Source organism: Trichoderma gamsii, assembly GCF_001481775.2.
Source record: "Trichoderma gamsii strain T6085 chromosome Unknown Scaffold_67.2, whole genome shotgun sequence".
Classification (NCBI taxonomy): Eukaryota; Fungi; Ascomycota; class Sordariomycetes; order Hypocreales; family Hypocreaceae; genus Trichoderma; species Trichoderma gamsii.
Window position 1 is genome coordinate 1 of NW_020171404.1, and position 10,182 is coordinate 10,182.

General features: G+C 48.5%; 3 protein-coding genes across 3 annotated transcripts; 2 read left to right on the top strand and 1 right to left on the bottom strand.

The window, feature by feature from the left end:
• Positions 1 to 747: 747 nt before the first annotated feature.
• TGAM01_v210598 (iron transport multicopper oxidase FET3 precursor) lies at positions 748 to 2,922 on the top strand (the record flags this gene model as incomplete). Its single annotated transcript, XM_018802339.1, has 4 exons — positions 748 to 1,089; positions 1,152 to 1,646; positions 1,704 to 2,602; positions 2,682 to 2,922. The coding sequence occupies 4 exons, from the start codon at positions 748 to 750 to the stop codon at positions 2,920 to 2,922; spliced, it is 1,977 nt and encodes a 658-aa protein (XP_018664257.1).
• Positions 2,923 to 3,741: 819 nt separating this feature from the next.
• On the bottom strand, positions 3,742 to 4,834 carry TGAM01_v210599 (CDP-diacylglycerol-inositol 3-phosphatidyltransferase; the record flags this gene model as incomplete). The annotated part of the gene is made up of 3 exons (XM_018802338.2): positions 3,742 to 4,131; positions 4,198 to 4,574; positions 4,657 to 4,834. 3 exons carry the CDS (start codon positions 4,832 to 4,834, stop codon positions 3,742 to 3,744), a joined length of 945 nt encoding a protein of 314 aa, XP_018664256.1.
• A 1,648-nt stretch (positions 4,835 to 6,482) lies between these two features.
• Positions 6,483 to 9,482, top strand: TGAM01_v210600 (NAD+ synthase (glutamine-hydrolysing); the record flags this gene model as incomplete). Its single annotated transcript, XM_018802337.1, has 13 exons — positions 6,483 to 6,640; positions 6,737 to 6,940; positions 7,065 to 7,265; positions 7,321 to 7,457; positions 7,513 to 7,808; positions 7,931 to 7,964; positions 8,038 to 8,445; positions 8,493 to 8,636; positions 8,694 to 8,760; positions 8,828 to 8,898; positions 8,957 to 9,007; positions 9,064 to 9,104; positions 9,162 to 9,482. The coding sequence occupies 13 exons, from the start codon at positions 6,483 to 6,485 to the stop codon at positions 9,480 to 9,482; spliced, it is 2,133 nt and encodes a 710-aa protein (XP_018664255.1).
• Positions 9,483 to 10,182: the final 700 nt, after the last annotated feature.

The following is a 10,182-nucleotide window of genomic DNA, read 5'->3' on the forward strand; positions in this document are numbered from 1 at the left end:
AGTAGTAGCAGTAGTAGCAGTAGTAGCAGTAGTAGCAGTAGTAGCAGTAGTAGCAGTAGTAGCAGTAGTAGCAGTAGTAGCAGTAGTAGCAGTAGTAGCAGTAGTAGCAGTAGTAGCAGTAGTAGCAGCAGCCCACGCCTAAGCTGGAGGGTTGGATAACAGAATTGGGGTGCTGGATAATGTCTCCCAATTTTTTTAGTGATCTAGCCTCGTAGCTTATTTCTATGCATGTCGCATCCCTGCTGTGCTGCCCCCCAATGCCCCTCAGCCGGAGGAACTGCAGAGCCCGATCCATGCGCCGTTGGCTGAATGAAACGAAACGAAACATTCGGCGTGGGTCGTTTGTCTTAAGAAAATAGTTCTGTGGTGTGACTGGACCCTTGTTTTTCCCATCCTGTGTCTTAGTAGACTGGAATCACGTTGGCCAAGAACTCGTGGCGGCGGTCCGGCTGCATGGGTAGCGTCCTTGAAGCATTTTTCCGCCGGGTCTACCCACAGCTGCGTTATCAATCTCTGATGCGATAATCGGAAGGACCTCAACATTTCTCTCGCCATTTACAGCCTTTCAGCAAGGGTCTAGAATCGCAACGCTGCCGCTGCCGTAGGCGAATGCCGATTCTTTCCCGTCCCGTCTTGATTCTCTTCCTTCTCCTTCCATCTCATCATCCCTTCTTAATCGTCAGCTCAGTCTTAGTAACGAGAGTGTGAGAGAGACTTGCCAAAGATCTTCCACGCAGAGAGCACAAGATGAATACTCTCACAAGGGCAGCAGCCTTACTCGCTGCCTCCCTGGGCCTTGCCAGCGCGGCTACTGTCAATTACGACTTCAACATTACTTGGGTCACGGCCAATCCAGACGGAGCGTTCTCGCGTCCCGTCATTGGCATCAACAACCAATGGCCCATTCCTCGGATCGAGGCCAATGTCGGCGATCGCATCGTCATTCACGTCAACAACCAGCTTGGTAACCAATCTACTTCATTGCATTTTCACGGCATTTACCAGAATGGCTCGACGCACATGGATGGCCCTGTGGGCGTGTCACAATGCCAGATTCCTCCGGGATTTTCTTTCACGTACAACTTCACGGTAAATCTCTTCTCCTTCTACTCTCTCTATCAAAAAGCAGCATCTTAACCAATTCGCTACAGATCAATCAGCCGGGCACATATTGGTACCACTCTCATCACAATGCCCAGTATCCCGATGGTCTCCGCGGTCCTCTCATTGTTCATGACCCTAAATTTCCTTACCAAAAGGAGGTTGATCATGAACTTATTCTAACTCTCTCAGACTGGTACCATGATCAAATGGCCACTCTTCTCCCAACCTTCCTGACAAAGAACAACCCAACGGGTGCTGAGCCGGTGCCCAAGGCCGTGCTCATGAATGAAACTCAGAATTTGACCATTTCCGTGGAGCCTAACAAGACTTACATGTTCCGCGTTCTCAACATTGGCGCCTTTGCGGGACAGTACGTCTGGATAGAAGGACACACGATGCGCATCATTGAAGTTGATGGCATTTACACCGAGGCCGCTGAAGCTGAGATGGTATATATCGCTGCTGCTCAGCGAGTTAGCTTCCTCCTTACAACTAAGAACGATACCTCTGCCAACTTTCCCATCATCTCTAGCATGGACACTGTAAGAAAACTGTTTGCAAATATCATCACTTTATAACGATACTAAGCTCTCATACAGACTCTGTTTGATGCTTTGCCGGAGGATCTCAACTACAACGTCACTGGATGGCTGACATATGACTCCAATGCTAACTTCCCCGAAGCCGCCATCATCGACGAACTCAACCCCTTTGACGACATGGACCTAGTGCCGTACGACAAGATGAAGCTGCTACCCGAGCCAGACCAAGTCGTGCAGCTCGACATCATCATGGACAACCTCCGCGACGGAAAGAACTATGCCTTCTTCGACAACATCACCTACACTCAGCCCAAGGTGCCCACTCTCTACACGGCCCTCTCCACGGGCGATCTCGCAAACAATCCCGCCGTCTACGGAGAGTTCACCCGCTCTTTTGTCCTGCAAAAGGACGAAATCGTCCAAATTGTCGTCAACAACCTCGACTCTGGCCGTCATCCTGTCCATCTGCATGGCCACGCGTTTCAGGCCATTCACCGCTCCGAGGAAGAAGCCGGTACGTTCGCAGATGAGAATCTCTCCGAGAGCGATTTTATAAGCGTGCCTATGCGGAGAGACACACTCGTCATGTGGCCGAATGGCAACATCGTCATGCGTTTCAAGGCTGATAATCCTGGTATGTCTTCCCTCTTCTCCAATGTTGATAATATTTCTCTTTTTTTGCCCCTTTGGCTATCGAGCGTAAATACTAAGTCCATCGTTTTCCCTCTAGGCATTTGGCTTTTCCACTGTCATCTTGAGTGGCACGTCGCCTCTGGCCTTCTCGCCACCTTTGTCGAAGCCCCTCTCGACATCCAGAAGCAACTGACCCTTCCCGACGACCACCTCTCCGTCTGCGCTGCTTCCAACACCCTCACAAAGGGCAATGCCGCAGGCAACACTGTCGACTACTTGGACCTCTCCGGGCAGAATAAACCTCCGGGCACAATCCCTGGCGGGTAAGAACCCCCCAACCTCCCTCTTCTTCAGTAAAGCCCTTTTGGCTGTCGACGACTTACTAACGCAAAGACTTGACAGTTTCACTCCCCGCGGCATCGTCGCCCTCGTATTCAGCTGCATCACCGGCATCCTCGGTGTTATTGTCGTCGCTTGGTACGGCCTCTCTACACCCATGGAGATTGTACCACTCGAAGTCTCTCATATCATGGAAAAGTCCGACGCTCCTCAGACAACCAGTGGGGTCGCTGGCGGTGCATTCAAGGACGAAGTTTCATCGAGCCATGCCGCTATCGGCGAGGGTTCTTCTTCGAGAAGGTGAAAATTGATGTGTATAGACAAAAGGGAAACATGAAGTTTGTATTATCTTGTCATATATATATAAATTTATGAATAATTAAACGTAAAAAAAGAAATTTGTTGAGATACCCCCGAAATTAAACAAATCCTTTGCTATCAACTGTCATCGTGAGAAACCTGTAAACCCCATGTGACTCAATAGTCTCGTTTGTATTCAACGAATCGGTTTTATACTAATAATCTACTAATATTAAGAAATCATAATGAAAGAACAATAAAGATATGTATGTACAGCAGTAAAACAGGGGAAATTAAGAAAAAAGAAAAAAAGACAGAAAAGGCAGGCAATACAAGACTTGATCATGTTCTGCCAGCAAACAAACCAGAATATAGATGAACAATAGCATCCCGCAAGGCCGCAAAGCCAGGCTGAAGAGGAAAATTGCATAGCTCTTTGTTCCCAGTATTTCTCCAGATTTTATGGTTTTAACGTAATTTTATTCCCTCCAGCCCATCCGTTCATAGGTACGATGTGGAATGAGACAAGTGTCACGACCGCCACCCCTATTTGTCAAGCCCCAGTTGCGCCAAGCCATGCAATATTAACAGCTGCTTGCCGTGAAAGCTGAAAGAGAGGCATCACGAAGGCTAGCAGTGCGTAAATTTTCACCAAAACAACACCAAAGTTGCGATACAAAAGGACTGAATTGGGTTGCTCCGCCCAATCCAAGTCCTAGATGGTCAACAGTCGCCAAATCAAAGCATTTTGTAAAGCAACAATTTGCCACTGTGTGTCGTTATCGCGACGACATTTGACGGGTTATTCTTCAATTCGGCTCGATTAGGCCGTTCTCGCCTTCTTGCCCAGGCCCTTGGCTTTCCGTGACTTGATATCCACCTCAGCAAGCCACCTGCTTGCCTTGACCAGCTGCACCACGTTGATGATCTGCTTGGCCAGCATGATAGGAAAGCTAATGCCGGTGATGACCCAAGGGAGGGTGGAATCCATCTTGTTGGCTCGGGCAATCTCGAGGGCAGCGGCGCTGAAGGGGTCGGGGAACAGTTGTCGGAGCAGGGATGTGTTGACGGGCACGCCTGGCTGGATCAGACCACCGCTGGTCTCCTCCACGCTCTTGATAAGGTGGGGCGAGAGGAGCGGCGAGGAGAAGGACAGGAGATAGAGCGCAATGAAGAAGACTTCATTGAAGAGGCAGAAAACGAACAGGACGGTCTGGAACGGTATTGGGTCAGCTTCATAACCTTTGATGGGCGGGGGTTAGTCTGTGTCAATACGAACCCTGTTGGTATAGTATAGGTTCAGAAGCCAGCTCTGGCTCTTGTCGATGTTCTTGTGGCTAGAGTCGGAACCGCCAACAACCAAGGTAGCGTACATGTGCATGTAGTGGCTGGAGAAGTCGAGCGCAATCAAGCTCTGGAAGACGATGGCCCATCGCGGGAAGGCCGAGGACAAGAAGACAAGCAAGCACGAGGTGGTGCAGCGATCCGTGACCATATCCAGGACAGCGCCAAAGCGAGTCGACTGGTTGAAGGCTCGGGCAGCATATCCGTCGAGAGCGTCAAGCAAGCACGAAACGCTGTAGAGTAGCGTACAGGTGCGAGGGTGCAATGGCATGTAGTAGAGGGAGGCAATAGCAAGGACGATTCGGCAGTAGCCTAGCAACCAGTATCGTTAGCGACAGTTGATGAGTTTCCCGTCTTTTCCATGGAATCTTGCCCGTCCAGCTTCACCGCGTACCTATGATGTTGGGCCAGAACAGAAAGATGTTCTCGTCGCTGCCAGAATCAGAATCCGAGGCTTCCGGCGCATCGTGGGCCGAGCCATTGCCGTCCACGACGGCCGGGGAGCGTTCGTCATCAGAGACCTGCTCCAGCTTTTCCTGGGCAGCTCTTCTCCGAGTCCTGGGTGCCGACATGATGATCGAGTCTGAATGTTTCTATCACAAAATCCGTGCCGCTAATGTGGGAGGGGCAAACCGCGCTGCCAGCAAGCTCGCGTGATTGCGGGCCGAAGGTGCAGCGTGAGTCGGCGACTTCTTTATATGGGCAGGGCCTGGGTTAAGACTGGAGGCGAAAAAAAAATGACAACGGTATCGAGGAGAGAGGGGTCGCCGGTCGACGCTGCAGATGAGGTGGATCACAGCGGGGAAGAAAGGATGGAGAAGCAGAAGATGAGAGAAAAAGGGTGCCGTTGAATGGAAGATATACAAATGCCTGGGCGAAGGAGCGGTTGGAAACGTCCAGACGAGTTAAGGAGAGCTTAATTGGAAAAGAAGAGCTACTTGTACTAGCAGACCATAGTGGCGGACACGGTGTCGCAATTTGAGGTGGTGGCTGTCAGAGCGGTGCCAGAGTCGTGCTCGGAGCTTCAGATTGGCGCAATCTGCTGCCGGATACACAGGGCGATAGGCCGCTTTGGGTTAGATAGTACGCGCGGATTTAGATTTCCGCGATAAAGCTTAGCATCCATCGTTCTGTAGCGTAAAAGGCCGTTGATGTTGCAAGGCGCCTACCTATACGTAACTCGAGGCCTCATTTCGACCTACCTTTGCATCAATGATCCGGTGCTGAGCGCGCATGACCGTTGCCTCGTTCTCTGAGAGAGGATTGGAGGTTGTGTCCAGCCACAGCATCGCCGACGCAAGGCATCTGCAGTCTGTGCCTATTATTCAGGCCTGAGCACGAGTAGAGCAAAGAGACTCGCCAGAGGCATCTCCACTATTGGTGGCTGAAGCTGCCTTTCCGCCTTCTCAGCCTCCTGAACAGCGCATCGTCACCTCTTGGCTTCATCCGCCGTAGCTGTTTTGATAGGCAGGCCAATTTTACAGCCCCGGTCAGCAATCTCGGGATGGCGCCGCAGGTCCGTGGGCAATATATTCGCGGACATTCAGCCCTGTAGACGTCACCGGGCAAGGCCTCAACTCTGCCTGGTGTCACCCGAAAGTCCGGGCAGACCCGGGTTTGGTTGGTATCTGTAAATCCGCATCAATACCCGTCCAATTCTGATACTCCGCGGCAATATATAATCTATTGCTTTAGCTAATCAGTCGATGCGATAATTGCTTAATTGGGTTATTTCATATCTATGGTCTTATACATAGTCATAGTAATAATCGCATCATACATGAGTTGCACTTGACGGCTAAATGTAGATACTACACGCGCTTACGAGGCTCCGGATTTGGAACCGGAGAATCTGCAATGCAACTGTGGGTGCAAACTGGAGATATAGGCTCCCGAATCTAATAGCAGCGGCGTATTCTAGAACCTACCTATATTCGTTATTTTACGCCGATTTGCGAGAGGCTTTCATTAGGGTAATAGATGGCCGTTGAATCACTCGTATACGAAAGTATAAAGCGTCGGCGTTGTTCGGGATCTTACTTAAGCAAGTTCTGTGTAAAAGTTTCATGCCCCGATCCATACACCCCTCTTTCCCTATCCTATTGTAGTAATGCCTGGGTATCCTCAGCTACATAGCCTTTCTTTCAATTCAAGGCTCTTCTAATTTCTCTCATCGTGATACATTTTCAACGCCACTGTATTTTACTTTGATTGTTGAAAATGGCGCAGCTCATCACTTTGGCAACATGCTCTCTCAACCAGTGGGCACTGGACTGGGAGGGCAACCTTGCTCGAATTCGCACAAGTATCCTCAAAGCCAAAGAAGCCGGAGCTACATTGCGAACTGGTCCTGAGCTGGAAATAAGCGGTTATGGATGGTGAGTTTTAAGACTACCTCAATAAGTCCTCTATAGGGATAAGATGTCAAAAATTATAGCTCTCATTTGGTCGATCAGTCACTAATGGCGCAACAGTCTTGACCACTTTCTGGAATCCGACACTTATGATCATTCCATGGATATGCTATCAAAAATTCTGACGGATACTTCTCTCCACGGCATTCTACTTGATATAGGTTTACCGGTCATGCACCGCGGATGTCGATATAACTGTCGCGCAATTATTCTTGATGGAAAGCTGCTGTGCCTCCGCCCCAAGATATATCTAGCCAACGATGGGTGAGTTGCAGTGTTGTTCTCTGGATGAGTCATCTCCACACATATGTTGAGGTTTACCAGGTTCCCTTAAACATAACATTATCGTGATGCGATAATGGTTATAGCTGACTTTTTCTCTACACAGAAACTTTAGGGAAAACCGATTCTTTACTCCCTGGAATCGGCCTAGATATGTTGAAAAGTACAACCTTCCGCCTCAAATCCAGCAACACCAAGGAACACGACAGATCCCCATCGGCGACGTCATTTTATCTCTTAATGACACGACTCTTGCCGCTGAAACTTGTGAAGAACTCTTCACCCCTCAGGCGCCACACATCAACATGTTTGTCTCTTTCGCTGCAGGTGTAGTAGCCATCTACTTATTAACTCTTTTCCAGGGGTCTAAACGGAGTTGAAATATTTACAAACAGCTCTGGGTCGCATCATAGCTTGCGAAAGCTCAACGAGCGGATTTCTTTGATCCAAGAGGCTACGCGGAAAAACGGTGGCATCTACCTCTACGCAAACCAGTCAGGTGTGTCTGAGATTATAGTCGCTTATGCGGCCGTTCTCTTACTGACTATCTACAGGCTGTGATGGCGATCGTCTCCTCTACGATGGCTGTTCAATGATTGTAGTCAACGGTGACATTGTGGCTCAGGGCGCGCAATTCAGCTTGCTAGATGTTGAGGTGGTGACTGCGACAGTCGACCTCGAGGAAGTGCGAGCCTACCGCTTCGCCCCATCTCGCAATTTCCAAGCCGTGCAAGCACCAGTGTACGAGAGAATAGAGGTTGACTTTACGCTCTCTCACGATAACCTCAGAATTCTTGAAGTCCCGACTCCCACAATGCTCCCAAGATACCATCTTCCAGAGGAGGAAATTGTAGGTCTTTTTTTTTTTTTAATCTTTTTGGTCCGAAAATTTTACAAAATGGCGTTTTCAATCCGAAGAGGGCCTCAAATGCCTAGCCAGAAGAACTATTGCTAATCGTTGATGTTTCGTAGGCTCTTGGTCCAGCATGCTGGCTTTGGGATTACTGTAAGTCTTCTGACAAAGCTCTATATACATCTATCTATTATCTATGTTATTCTCTACTAACTATTACACAAAGTACGACGAAGCAAAACTGCAGGCTATCTGGTTCCTCTATCAGGAGGTATCGATTCCTGCGCGACGGCTGTCATCGTGTTTAGCATGTGCCGACTCGTAGTCCAAGCCGTCAAGGATGGCAATCCAGAAGTAATTGCAGACGTCAAAAGGCTCGCTGCGTTCTCTGATAAATTGCCTGATACGCCTGAGGAATTCTGTAATCAGATCTTCCATACCGTCTTTATGGGAATGGCCGCTCAAAGCAGCAAAGAAACTCGACAACGTGCCAAGGATCTTGCCAGCCGTATTGGTAGCTACCATACAGACATGAACATTGACGACACTTTCCACGCCACGAAGAACTTGCTCACGCAAGGCACAGGATTTGAACCCAAGTTCAAAGTTCACGGAGGATCAGTCGCTGAAAACTGTATGTGCTTCCTCCTATGTTTATTTCGGCACTACTAACAATTTTAGTGGCCTTACAAAATATCCAAAGTCGCTCTCGCATGGTCATCGCCTACTATTATGCGCAGATGCTGCCGACCGTCCGGCAACGACCGGGAGGAGGCGGTCTACTGGTTCTTGGATCCAGCAATGTTGATGAATGCCTGCGAGGATGTAAGTAGTTGCGAGTCCTAACTCCCTATCTATAAATGTGCTGACAAAAGTCAATAGACCTCACAAAGTACGACTGCAGCTCCGCCGATCTTAATCCAATCGGCTCTATCAGCAAATCTGACCTGTGAGAAACTTCTCCACGCAAAATGTCATGTGTTGGTAGAAGAATTACTGACACTGCACTTCTAAAGTAAACGCTTCATTGCTTGGGCAAGTAAAAGCTTTGACATGCCTATTCTGGACGAGTTCATCCACGCCATTCGTGAGTCAAACAGTCTACAAACTATAACTCGTTCCCATTTCACTAACGACCAAAATAGCAACGGCTGAACTCGAGCCCATTACCGAAACCTACGTACAAAGTGACGAAGGTAAGTGTTAAAATGACAACGTCTAGAAAAGAGGGCATAAACTTACAATATCGCAGCTGATATGGGCATGACCTATGACGAATTATCGCGCTTTGGTGTAAGTAAATCAACTGCAGCTAAACTAGCAACAACTAGCGCTAATATTGCATCACAGTCACTACGTAAGCAGAACAAGCTCGGACCATATGGCATGTTCCTGAGACTCCTCAACGAATGGGGCGGCGAAGGCAAATTGAGCCCTCGCCAGATCGCCGACAAAGTAAAAAGATTCTTCTTTTTTTACTCCATTAATCGCCATAAGAGCACGGTAGGTACACCGGCTTATCACGCTGAATCTTACTCCCAAGATGATCACAGATTTGATCTTCGCCCTTTCCTCTACCCTCCCACGTTCGAGAGCTGGTCATTCAAGAAGATTGACGAGAGGGTGGCGTCGTTGGAAAAGGCCCTGGAGCGGAAACAAGCCAAGGCATAAACTATGTTTGAATAGATTTCTTAAGAAGAGTAAAAAGAGATGGTTATAGACGATATGTGATTGACTGTCTTGTCCAGTCTTGTGGCTGAAGAGAATACTCCGTATTTGGCAACTTACCTACTCCAACTCATAGGATCACCCTAAATAACAGCCCCCAGTACAGTTGCCAAGTACTAACCAATTACAATTAAACCAATGACTAGACAAGGTTTTTATACGGGCGTTTTCTCGCCTGGCCCCTCTACTTAATCCTTGCAACATCGCTTGTTATACTGATAACTATCTGATCAAAGCCGCCATTCCCATGACAGTCGGCACAATATCAGAAATAGTTCCCAAGTACAGCCGCTAGCTTATAACTACAGATACACTTGGTTATAGACAGCCTATAACACTTGGACTAAACATTGTAGTGAACACCGTAGCATATACTATGTCGACAACAGCATGAGTTGTGATACGAGTTACAGACACCGAGCAAGCGATCCTCAACGCGTTTACATCTACATCAAGACAAAGGCTCGTGCGAACTGCCAAACCCGAACCCAAATAGGGCTTAGGCATATGCAGGTCGGTATTTGGAGAGTCAAATGCACATGCAGGTCGTTATTTGGGGAAGCTCAACCAACTCACAACACCTCGCTTGCGTAACGCTCAAAATCCGGCGTTGCTATTGATAAGTCAACGGAATAATGCCCAA